At 44.6% G+C, this 13,030-nt stretch overlaps 1 protein-coding gene across 1 annotated transcript in view; it reads left to right on the forward strand.

Annotated features, from left to right (window-relative positions):
- Window positions 1-7,475: 7,475 nt before the first annotated feature.
- The window catches only part of TNFRSF11A (TNF receptor superfamily member 11a), a 42,442-nt gene continuing 36,887 nt past the window's right edge, over window positions 7,476-13,030 (forward strand). The window contains exon 1 of the mRNA XM_025211025.1: window positions 7,476-7,754. Within this exon, the coding sequence (XP_025066810.1) occupies window positions 7,695-7,754 (60 nt within the window). The 5' untranslated portion in view covers window positions 7,476-7,694. The remainder of the gene's footprint in view (window positions 7,755-13,030) is intronic.

The following is a 13,030-nucleotide window of genomic DNA, read 5'->3' on the forward strand; positions in this document are numbered from 1 at the left end:
TCCTGCGTCCAGGTGTTTTGTAACCTGGTCATAAAAAGAGACTAGATTAGTCAGGCATGATCTACCTGCTACGAACCCGTGCTGGTTTCCCTCAGCATAATTTTTCCTGCCGGGCTCTCGCAAATGTGAGCCTTGATAATTTTTTCAAAGACTTTGCCTAGGATGGAGGTGAGACTGACTGGCCTATAGTCGCCCGGGTCCTCCTTCCTCCCCTTCTTGAAAATGGGGACCACATTGGCCCTTTTCCAGTCCTCCAGGACCTGGCCCGTGCACCACGAGTGCTGCGCAATGACATCAGCCAGTGCCTTCAGTACTCTCGGATGGAGCTCATCCGGGCCTGCCGACTTAAACGCATCCAGTTCCTCCAAATGCCTCTGCACCATCTCAGGGTCTATGCTTGGTAGTCTGGCATCCTGCTGCTGCCTCTCTACAATCCCAGTGAGAGACTTGTCTTGCCCCTCACTTAGGAACACAGAGGCAAAGAATTCATTGAGGAGTTCAGCCTTGTCCCCCCTGTCCACCACCAATTGCTTCTGCCCATTTAGTAGAAGGAGCTCTACTATGTGGGAGCTGCAGTGAGTTTTTGGGTGGCACATGCCCTATCCCCTATGCCCTGCTGCTGCTCGCCCAGCTTGGGTGAAGCTGCTGCTTGTCCAGGAGGCACGGGAAGGCCAGGTTGGCCTCCCCGTGCCTCCCTGCGCCATGGTTGACCACTATGTGCCACTTGTCTGGAGGTGGCGCAGCAGCTCAGTCCTGCACTGGCTGGACAAGTGGCAGTGGGGCATAGCCCCCACTCCCAGTGCCTTCTGCCCAGAGCTCAGCCCTGGCCCGACCTGCCCCCATGTGGAAGCAGCGGTGGACAAGCCGCCATGAGCAGCTCCTGGACTGGTGGTGTGCAGTGGCACGAGTAGCTCCACCCCCTCACAGGGCAGTGCTTGTCCCATTCCCAATCAATCCCTTGCTGCTTGGGCACCATCACATCTCCTGTATCAGCATCCCAGTGTTTAAAAATGGCAGCCAGGGCACTTGAACTAAAGCTTGTTTGCATTGTGGGAAGCTCCTGGAGCTCTTAACCCAGGGGCTGGCAAAATGCAGCCCACAGGCTGGATGCGGCCTGCCGGGCCATTCTATCCAGCCTGTGGGACCCCTCAAAAATTTAGAAAATTAATATTTAGCTGCCCCTGGCTGCCTGTCATGCGGCCCTCGATGGCTTGCCAAAACTCAGTAAGCGGCCTTCCATCTGAAATAATTGCCCACCCCTGTCTTAACCCCTGGATTGTCACTACATTAACATCTTAAAGTGTTTTTAAGCCCTCGTTATGCAGTTCAGTTATGCCACTCTGGGGCAGGATTACCTCCGATCCACATCACTCAGCTCCTGTTCCACTACGGTGTGGCCACTCGCCACAGATGTGCCACTGAAGTTGAAGTCCTCCAGTATCCCAGGATCTCTCTCACCCCAGCCCACAGAACAGGGATAGGAGCCTGTCCTGGGTCATCAGCCCTGTAGTGGAAACTCACAGCTACAGCTCCTAGTCCTGCCCCGGCTCATCAGGCCTCTAGTGGGAAGTCACAGCTGTGCAGGTGGCGGACAGTCAGAGAAGGTTTCTAGACTAAGGGTGTGACTGCTCCTAACTCCAAGCTAGCACTAACACCCATCAGTATTTGTGCTGTCATAGCGTAAGGTGTAACAAGGCCCTAGGATTCCCTCTTTTGAACTGTTTAAGACCCAAGGCAAATACCTGCTCCCTTTGTTCTACGCCTGGGGAAATTCCAGTCCTTCAAAACCCTCCCTCTTCTGCAGAGAGGTTAGAGAAAACTGGCTTTATCTAGGATGCAGTAACTCTTGTGTACTTCTCCAGTCAGACCTGTTCAGGTGCTGATAGTCATGAATGATCAACCTACTTGTGGAAAGACACATTACTACCACTCCCCTGCCTCCTCAGCACAAGGAGCACGTGGCAAAAGGCAGATATGTATAGGTACATAAAATTACACTGGCATTCATAAACTACAGGAATAAGGCCTCCAAATGGTTATATCCTCATTGTACAGATAAGAGACAAAGATTAACAGGAGCTGAAGCAAAGGTATGGATTTTATTGCTACAATCTCCAGTTCAAGGTCTTATCTCTAGGGCCGTCACTTGACCTCTTCACTTTTTAGACTAAAAGTTTTTTTGCTGCTGTTTTTTGGGTTTGTTTTGTGTTTATTTTTCTTTTTTAAGTAACAGGTTGAATAAACATGGTACATTTTACATGGGAATTAGTCTTTACCTACCAAAGCTCCTGAAGGATAACAACAGAAATTTTTACACTGCTGTTGTCAGGACTTCATTTTCGAGTTGCTTCAAACTTTTAATACAGGGTGCACTTTTGTATTCCTATTTTAAACCTGTTGGTATCCACGTATAATCTCAAATCCTTTCTCTAGGAAGGAAGGGGGATGAAGGGAAGATAATACTCATGGTAAAAGTGAGAAGTTGTTTTTATAATTTAACCTTTCAAAGCATGAAGGTTTACAAGGGGTGGGGGCGGGCAGTTAACAGATGGAGTGCTTCTGTCTGTGGTTGAGGAGCAAAGGTGAAGGCCCATCCCTTTTCTAACAGAAAAGCACCTTCAGCTTTACTCCAATGTTTTCCTTGTTGGGTTGGGTTGAGACATTTCAACCAAATTCCAGCATATAGAACTTCTTTGTTGTAGCTTAACTTTTTTACAGCTCTTCCGTCTCTTTCCTAGAAGAGAGTCCATCTGAGTCGATAACCTAGCTTGTCTGCTGCTGCAAGAGATATGTACCGTTGTGAGAAACTATGGTTCTCACCTGGTCAGCCTCAAGCCACTTCCTGTCAAGTTTCCTTGTGAATCTAGCTGTAGTTTCCCCTGCTGTGTCCTTTTGTTTCAAGCACCTCTATCTTATGTAACTTGCATTAAAACATGATATTAGTATACTCAAAAGTGAAGTGGCGGGGGGGACGCATAATCCTTGAACATAACACTTTTACCTTTCTTTGACAGAAGGGAAAGGAGAAGTTGTTAAAGGTTTCCAAAGCCATAATTTACCTGAGTCCCGCTGCTCCTCAAATGCAAGTTATCTGTTATTTTTGTTTTAGCCTCTTTTCATGTATTATTATTCTAATCACAGTGCCTACATAATGCAATCCAAAATTATTTATTCCACATTTCATTAAAGATGTTGTGTAGTTAATTGATAGAGAAGTATATGAGCCACTGTCTAGAGCACAGTAACATATATCCCAGCTCAAGCAGCATTACAGCCATGTTCAACATTTCTTGGTTTTATAATCTTACCTCTGTGTAACCCTAATATGGCAATAGTCTTGGAGAGCAGTGACTTGTTCACAACTTTGAATGTAGGCATGGAACAGGAACTAGTCGGGAAATCTGTCGGAGAAGGAGGGAGGTTTCACTCACAGTGGAAACTTATTTTTTTATTGAAAATTTTCATTGATGTCTCAATGGAAAACGTCAAACTTACAGTGAAAAAGCCAGAATAGATCTCTTCAGAAATACAATTGCAGTGCTGCAGACAATTTATTGTTCAGGTGTCTTTCTGCACATTTTCCTTTCTGGGTTTTACTACCAGCCAGACTACGTTTTCAGGATGGACCACTGTCTTGCCTTTGGCTGAGTTCCTGTAGTGTATTTATGGAGTCCCAAGTCATCATGTATCATGGAAAATGTAATCTGGTTGAAGCATTCAGACTACATAGAGAGGAAGCATCATGGGAGGATTTCTGAAATGTCAGTTTTCAGGTGTTCCATTTTTTTGATGGCTTTTCTACAGAAAGCAGATTTTTTTTTCCCAACAAAGCCCTGAAACATTGAAAACCTGATTTCCTGTCTCAGTTGTTTTGTTGGGGAATTTTTTGCCGAAACCTGTGAGAGAAAATATAAATGGCTATTGCAATTTAAGCATTCATCTTTCTTTTGTACATTTGCCAGTTTTTATTTTTCAATGTCTGTGATCTGATTTCATAGGGCCCATTGCAACATACATAATGAAGTCAATAATACACGCAATCGTCTCAGTGGATTTTGCCTCAGGCTGTCGTGTTGTGTACTTAAAAGAAAATTACTTTAAGGAAATAATCAGGTTGATCTTCATGTGTAAGTAATTTTAGCCAAAAAGGAGAATGCTCTAGGAATATGGAAGAGCCTGAATGCAGGAATTAATGAGTCGAGTGTTTTGCCATTTAGAGCAACCTAAAATTCTTTCAATTTCAGTCAGCAGTTTGTAAGACTGAAACCATAATGTGCTTTAATGGTGACACTATGCTTGCTCCCATAAATCTGTGGTCTGAATCAGCAGCTAGTAAATAAACAGTGCTTATAGCCTTGCTATTGTGTGAGTAAAAAGAAGAAGAAACTGAATAGTTTGCTGTGTTCAAGAGAAACATTTCCTTGTACCCTAAATATGAAGATTTAAAGCCATGCACACACCAAGGAGAAGGCTTGAGTATTTCCAGCGTGAGGTACGCTTAGCTTTTTGTAAGAGAGATTCTCATCCGAAACTTGTCAGTGGAACTCTTCCGGGACCATTCCAGAGCTCGTGTTAAGCGCACCTTTCTTGGGGATCTGCCACTGCTTATCTGACACACTTTTGTATGAAGTTCTTGTCCAACATGTTGAGTGCAGGCTTGGCAGTGCAAGACAATTCTGTTCTATTTTAGTAGCCTGTAGGGCCTGGACAAATACACCTTTTAACCTCTTTAGAAGGAGGAGAGGCAGCACTTGGGAGCCCACGTCACCTGTTACGATGTAATGATTACATCTGCATGGTCCCGCAGTAATGCAAAGTTACTGAATTGCTCCCACTTAAGCCCTGAACAAAACAGGGTTAAAGGTGCAACTGTTAGCTACACCTGTATCACTGCAGGATCACACAGATTAACTTATGCATCCTAATAGCTTACAATGGCATCTTTTCATAGTAACAAAATTGTCTAGCTATATCCATGCCTTCTCACTAAAAGTGAGGCCTGTGCAAGTATGGCTAGGGTGTATTGAAAGTTTAATCAAATTCTCTGTGCCTAACCTTGACAAAATGAACTCTTCCAAACAGGAGATTTTACCACACCTGCAGGTCTCCTGTGAAATAGGAATTTTCATTTCTACCCAGGAGAACTTTTACAATCTCTGCTCTCTCCTATGCCTGATGAAGGGTGAGCGCTCCCAAAAGCTTGCAAATAAATAAAATAATTTGTTTGTAAATATCTAGTTGGTCTAATAAAAGAGATCACCTCTTCCATGAGTTTTGATTCCTTTTGCCTCGAGACCGATACGGCTACCATCTGAATACCTTGAAAGTTTAATAGGATTCAAGCAAGACACATGGCTAATGAGAGCTGCCATGGTTAGGTTAAAGAGGATTTTTGAGAAGAAGCACTAAACAGTAGGCTTAGAAAAGAACCTTTTATTTTTTTTCCAGTGGTAGATGTCCTAGGATTGTTCAGTAGTGGGTTTCTTGTACCTTCCACTGGAGCATCTAGTACTGACCATTGTCAGAAACAACTGCTTGCAGCTTTAGTCATGGTATCCCAACTGGTGCCTCACTGAGATGTTTCATTAGAGGCCAAGAATTGAACAGGTTGAGAAAGGGACCTGCTCTCACCTTTAGAAGCAGTTTCACCAGCCCAGGGCAGAGGCATGCTGGTTGAAGAGTGCACACTGCTCCACCTGAAAAGTATGGTATTCTGTAGGTGTAGGTTTTCACAAGCACTGGAAATTCCTTTTCTATGTCAACTTGAGATTCTTGGGACTGGAGGAGTTGGAGTGTCTGTAAAGTACATATAACAAGGAATGACTTCAGAGAGAAATGTGTATTATGTTGAGGCACTTCAGCTGTGACTTGCATTGTTACTGCCATTTGCATCTAGGTGCACAGTTTGTGTGGCTTCAAGAAGAATCTGTGCAATGCCTGGATTCTTCCTCTGGTTCATACAGGGATGCAAAGGTGTGACTAGCCCAACTCTGCCTCTCTCTGCTAGTTTAATTTAGCCACCTGAGGCATTCTTCACAGATAAGAGGCAGTGGCTTGGGTTTCAGCCTAAGCTAGCAAGCAGAGTATTTTCACAGGAGCCCTCGTATTCAGCTTGCTAGCCTGTGCTAAAGCCTGTACTGCTTCGTCTCTGCTGCTCTCCTGCAGGTGATTCTGGAGCTGGCACAAGTCCCATAGCAATTACTACAGTCACACTGTCACTTTGCTACATTGACCTCTCCTGATTGAAAAGAGAAAGCAGCAAAAAAGTAAGTCTAACAGCTTGTTCCGTCCTAAATTTCTGTGATTGCTTTGAAAGGTTGGGGTTTTTTAATCAGAGGAAAGAACAAAACAAATATGGAAGCATACACAGGGGACTGGTAGGGAGGGGATGGGGGGGGGGGGGGGGGGGGCATGTGCCCCCTTGAGATTGGCCCCTGACTCAGCACCACTCAGGACGAGGTAGTTTTTTTGCCACATGGGCCAGTGGCATGTTTGGGGAGGGTGGGGGGCACTAAGCCACAGCACAGAAGTATAGGAGTGGATATGGGGCTTTTGGCCCACCCCCAGGTCCACCCACAAATTGTGCCCCTCCAGACTCAGGATGCACCTATCGCCCCTGGAAGAAGAGCACCTTCTTTTCCCCTCTCCCTCTTCCCCTGCACAGGAAAACATATTTTTGAAGTTTGACCTTCCATGGGTGTAGCATAGCCCAGAAAAGGGTTCATTCTGGCTATGGGCCAAATCTAAATACACAACCCAAAGAGCAACTTCCTTATTAGTTCGGTTCAGGAACATACTCCCTACATGTGCATAGACAATGCAGGCTCTATGAAAACATGTTTTGTGGCCCAGAGTCTTGGCAGGTGAGATTGTGTTGACAGCATTATATGGGGCCACATGAATGTACCTGGGGAAAAATGCATCTCATTATGTTGGGTGAAGGTGTGTGTCGGGGTATGCAGTTATGCTGTAGGTCGAGCAGGTGAGAAGTGATAATGGAGTGGACCCTCTGGGATAGTTTCCTCAGAGCTGGGGCAGCAGGCAGGATGTTTTCAAGTCGAGAGAGAGAAAGTGCTTATGGTAAATGCGATGGGTGGCAGCAGGACAGGAGATGGAAGTGGGAGATAGTGGCTGGAGGCAGGAGCTGCTGAGAAAGGGTAAGGCAAAATAACCAGAGGAGGCAGGTTGAGATCAGATGGAAGTAGGGGATATCTGGAGACTGTGGGGTAGGCAGAGGGACACGAGGCAAAAAGGAGGTAGCTGGAGGCAGTGGGAGGAAAGTCACAGCATGCGGTTGCAACTGGGGAGGGGTAGGACAACAGGGAGGGAGGTGGATGGGTTTGGTGAGGGAGAGCTAGGAAAAGCAGCACCACGAGCAGAAGGAGGGACATGGCCTGGTGACTAAACTCCCAGAAGGGGCGGAGAAAGGGAAGGGAGGGACCAGATGAGAGTGGGGGGGGGGGAAAAACCTGCATGTCAAGTCTGAGGAAATGCTGTGAGAACTGCAGCCAGACCTAATTTTTTTTTTCTTCTCCCCTCGTGTAAGAGAGGAAGGAAAGGAAGAAGGAGAAGTAACTTGCTCAAATGTGCTTCGTGCGGGGGCTGGGGCTTGGGGACTTGGTGTGGAGGATCTAATTTCTACTCCAGTGGCAGCCGGAGAAGCAGCAAAGGGAGGCAGAGACCCACACCCAGACATGCCCATCTCGGCAGGCTGGTGGCTTGTTCTCCTCGGCCTTTTCGCCACTGACAAACAGGTAAGGCTGGATTACTGAGCTGGTGTAGCACGGCATCAAGGTACGGAGTGAGCTGTATGTGCAGGATCTTGACTCTGCTCCAAAGAGACTGGCTTGTGGCATCTGGTGCCAGCTGTTCGCGAAGGAGGAAAGTGTAGCAGAAGTCTCCCTTGCTTTTTTTTTTTTTCCCCTCTCAGCTTGGCTCCCTTGTTGTTTTTTTATGACTCGCCCTGTCTCTCCGACTCCCGCTTCTTTGAAAACAAACCGCCAAAAAACCCAAACCCCAAAGCAAATCCAGAAGATCTGTAGGAAAAGCAGCCCACTCATGCCCAGCGGAGGGTGTGAGAGACCAGAAAATATTTGCAGAGAGGTTGCTGAGAGATATAATTTACATGTAGTTAAAGAAAAAAAATACCTCCACCCAACTAAAGGGAGCTCATTCAAAAGAAAAAGCTTAGTACTTGTCTCTAGTTTCTGTTGCATTGGGTGATGGTGACTAGACATGCAACAAACCTGGACCTGAGATGGTCATCCAGGCAGTTTTCCCCACACTGCAGGATGGTTCCCCTACAATAGGTTGTCTTGTCTGGCAGAGATGCACAGTCCCCATTACTGTACTGTCTGAGCACCTCACTCCCTTGAAACCATTCACCCTCACTGTACCCTTAAGAGACAGGTAGAACTGCTAGTCCAGTTTTGCAGAGGAGGATCTGAGGCACAGAAAAATTTGGTGACTTGCCCAAGGTCTGGAAACAGATATCTGGCAGAACAGGAATTAAACCTGCACATCCTTGGACCCAGGTTAGCACGCGAGCCACTGGTGCCTTCCTCTCTGAGGGAGAGCATTCATCACATCTGTAAGAGATCAAGCAGGATTTGAACCCGTGACCACTTGCATATGGAATGTGATGCTTTTCGCTGCTCAAAGTTATTGCTACAGTATTGTTTAATCAGCATAGTTTTAAATATGCTCAATTCCTGAGCTTCCACTGGGAAACTGTATCACAGCCAAATACATCCGAGTGTTTAGATGCCAATGAGCTTTACGGATACACGAGAGATCAAAATGTTTCCCTAAATATCTTAAACTGACATAATTTAATTTTGTTATTAAAAAATTATATATAATTTTTATAATTATATTATTATATAATTCCTAGTTGCACCTCTGCACTGCTCTACATAATCCCTCTGCCTTCTCAGTGTTTAGCTCTTCACAGTATGTTATTTGGACTCGCTGTAGCAGTCGTGTAGCTAAGCTCTAACTACAGAATAACTTCCTTCATAAGTCCATTTCTGCAGCATTGCAGTCTGTTGCTCTCACCTTAAGTCCTTTCATTTGTCTATGTTGCCTTACTTTAAGCATAATGACATTCACTTGGTGTAGTGGTGATACCCAGCGTCCTGGTCCATGAAACAGGCTCCTGATGTACTAGGTGCAGCACATCCACAGAACAAAAAATGGCTTCTGCCTCAAAGAGCTGCTAGTGTAATGACTGAACACACATCACCCAGGTAGTCTGTGGCAGAGCACGAAACTGAATCCACGTCCTCAGCCCCAGGCGTTGAACAATCCTAGATGCCCTTCGATCCCTCCACTCTAACATGAGATTGTTGGCTATGCAACCCAACACTTCATTGGCTTCTTTTCTTTCCCAAAACACATCTTTTTCAGGACTTCCTTCCTTGCTTGTCTGCCTTACCCTGCAGTTTGGCAAGCTGTATTTTATTCTGTTGTTTTCCAGCCATAACTTTTCACAGTCCTTTTTATGTAACTTTTCTGTCCTGACTGATCAGAGCTTTTCTCTATGTCAATCTTACTGATATATTGTGTCCTTCCACTCCAGATCAGGAACAAAGGCCAGTACCCCTCAGCCCCAAATTTAATAGCCGGTGTCCCAGATTTCCAGGGAAGGGAACTTTTGGTGTTTAGCTTATACTGCATGAAGTTCCTTTGTGCTATAGGTCCATCAGTCACACCATGCCATAGCCAAGGTGTTGACCATTGCTACACAAAGGGCAAAAGCTGTAGTGTAGACAGGGCTTGGATTCTATAGTGCTCCATGTATTTACCATTCTCATCTGGTTTGTGAAGCAGATTTTAACAGAAAAAACAATTTGATGGTTTAAAGGCTTGTTTGATACACTCCATAGATTTTTCAGTCTAGGGTGAATTACACTGTCCTGAGGGCACGGGGGAAAATGTTAACATTTTAAACTTCTGTGGTGTTTGTCATATGAATAACAGAAAGCCACTACGAACACGAATGTGTTAACAATTCTAATCCCTCCAAATGAAGCAACATTCTTGCTTTTCACGAATTGGGGAAACGGGAACAGAGAATTTGTAATTTGACCTAGGTCGCATAGAGAATGTGTAGCAGGGCTATGAGCAGAAGCCAGGCCCCCATCTTCCAGTCTTCTGCTTCAGCCACAAGGCAATGTCTCCAAGAGACTTGCTTTAGAGTAGTGTCAGAACATACAGGATCTCAAATCCTGATGCATGATTATCTCTGTTAGCTTGTGGAATATACATATGTATTCCTTTTAATGGCCTGCTAGTTAATTATAAAGAACACAAGTGCCTCGTTTCAGACTGGGAGTAAAGACCCTTGACAATGGGTGTATCTACATGAGATGCTAAAAGCGCAGTAGACTAATTCTACTGTGCACTAGCACAGCTGGCAAAAACCAGGATAATATGCACAGTAGAATTAGCATCACAAAAAAGCATGTGCCAGCACTACTGCAGTGCCGATTATGGCGCATTGAGTTAGTACCTGTAATTACAGGTACTAAACTTAATGTGCTATAATTATGTCACATTAATAAACGTATAGACACACCCAATGCATCTTTTCCAGCCTGCAAAACAACTTCTTTAGAGTTGTCTTGACTTCTGTTGTATTGTCAACACTGTATCTGGCCCTGTAGGTAATCAAATTTTGAAGTCCTTCGATATCTTTAAAAATATCTTGGGCCAAAATATAGACATTTCTCTTGCATTGCTTTGCATTAGCACTGAAGATATAAGAGCTATTTTGATATAAATTGGTTGTCAAAAATATACTTTTCAGGAAAGGTTACTGGGAAGGAATTAATAATATTTTAATTGCTTTCAGGTTTTCTCCAGAGGGTCCACAAAAAATCTGGAGCGTATAATGTGGAGCATATAATGCTAAAACACTTTTTCATTAATATGAATTGTAATTGTTGGCTATCTAGTGCGAGGGCAGAGCAGTTTTCAGTTCATAATTTGAAGTGGAATATTCATTCTGCACTTGCCTTAATGGCTGTAACCTGCCTGCTCCCAATAAAAAGTTAATCTCTCTTGCCAACACAACCAAGTAAACCAACCCTAAATTTCACAGGCTAATGAATACAAAACATTCTAGAAAATGTCAGCATGTTTCCAGGTGACCCTGCCCCTTGCCACTGATTGGTCAAGAGGGGCAGGGCCATATGACAAGTAGTTCTCACAGCCAATCAGCAGTGAGGGGTTGGGGCAGCAGCCATCCTGAACTCCCCTTTGTGCCGGCTGTCCTCACCTTGCCCCCTGGCAGGCTGCGCGGCCCAGCTGCAGTGTTGTGAGGACTGCTGGCTCTCTCTGGGGAGCCAGATTTTATTTTCAGTGAGTTTTCTTTGTTTTTTCCCCACAGATTGTGTGGCCATCGCTTGCTTTCATGAGCAATGCCAGATTTCATGTTTTCTACAAAATCACAATTTTGGTAGATCCCTATTTATGGTACATCCATTTGTAAGGAGGAAAAGTGTTAGTTGTAAGCAACAGTGATTCCAGTAAAGCCACTGCAGTGCTGCATCTACTGGTGTTGAACTGGTACTATTGTTCCCTAGATGGGAAGAGAAAAAATACTCAGTGGATACCTGTGCAAAATAAATTTTTGGTAATATAGCTGAACATCCTTGCCATTTAAAAAATAGTGGTGCCACCTGAATTAGTGCTTCAAAATTATTGGCAGAAGTCATGTTGGAGTCCTGTTGCTTTTCTTTGTTTGCTCCTTACAGGCTCCAGTCAGACACCAGGATCTCTCTGTGCTAAATACCATGTGAACACAAAACAAAAGTATAGCCCATGACTGGGGCTCTATTTACATGAGTGCTGGCCATGCATGGAACAAATAGGTGATGACCTCTGCCCCAAAGAACTTGCAGTATGATGACTGAATGCAGAATCTCCCTTCTCCATGTGTGACAATTCTCTGAATATGCAGCCCAAAATTGCACTGGCCTTTTTTTGAGTCATGCATAAGTTGCTGGAGACCAGGTAGATGAAAATAAGAAGGAAATAGAGTCATTGGGCCATCTCACATAGTATCTAGGACAGGGGCAGGCAATTATTCTGGGTGGAGGGACGCTTACTGAATTTTGGCAAGCCATCAAGGGCTGCATGACAGGCAGCCGGGCAGATAAATATTAATTTTCTTAATTTTTTAGAGTCCCCGCGGGCCAGATAGGATGGCCTGGCAGGCCGCATCCAGCCCACGGGCTGGATTTGGCCCACCCCTGATCTAGGATGGTTGTTCTTCGTCTCCCTAAACTGATTTGTGGTCAGATGCATGGGCCAGTGTAGGATTCAGCAGTGCTGTACCTCTGCTATTTCTAGTTTAATTGAGATCTTGATTTGTTGGGTAGAACTGGAGAAGAATCTCAGTACTACTGTTTACATTTCTGCTTAAAATGTTGTTGGCTCCATGGGAGAAATGTTTTTTGAGCAGTAGCTATTTAGAAGTGAAGCATTCAGATGGGGAGAAAAGCAAATATTTGCGTTTGATAAATACAGTATAAAAATGAGGAGCAGTTTAGATACGCTGCACTCTGGACTCTATGTAGGCTTTGCTTCCAATGATAAATTACTTTTCTAACAATACTTGCTGCTTTTATGGCTTGCCTAGGGTTGGGGAAAAGTACAAAGTTAAAGGAGTCAAATGCTGCAGAACAAAGGAGGTTATTGGACTTAGCAACAGCTGAAAATGGCAGGGTGTGGTGGGACAAAGAGCCCCTTTCTCTGCAGACTCTAGCAGGCCGTAATACAGGTTCCCTCCAACTTCTTCTAAGTTGTTTCCAATGCATCGTTGTGTAGTTTGCATGAACTTTCAGCAGCTAATGAATACTGGATTTTAGTTTTCTTTTGGTTCACTGTTCTCCACATGAAGGAATTTTGCAATGTGCTTAGCACCAGTTCTGTAGGGCAGGGACTTGGCTTCCGCTTATGTTTGTGCAGTGTGTAGAACATTGTGGTTGCAAACAAAACTAAATAGCAATTAAAAATGTGATAT

The sequence above is a fragment of the Alligator sinensis genome, unplaced genomic scaffold (assembly GCF_000455745.1).
Source record: "Alligator sinensis unplaced genomic scaffold, ASM45574v1 scaffold514_1, whole genome shotgun sequence".
Classification (NCBI taxonomy): Eukaryota; Metazoa; Chordata; order Crocodylia; family Alligatoridae; genus Alligator; species Alligator sinensis.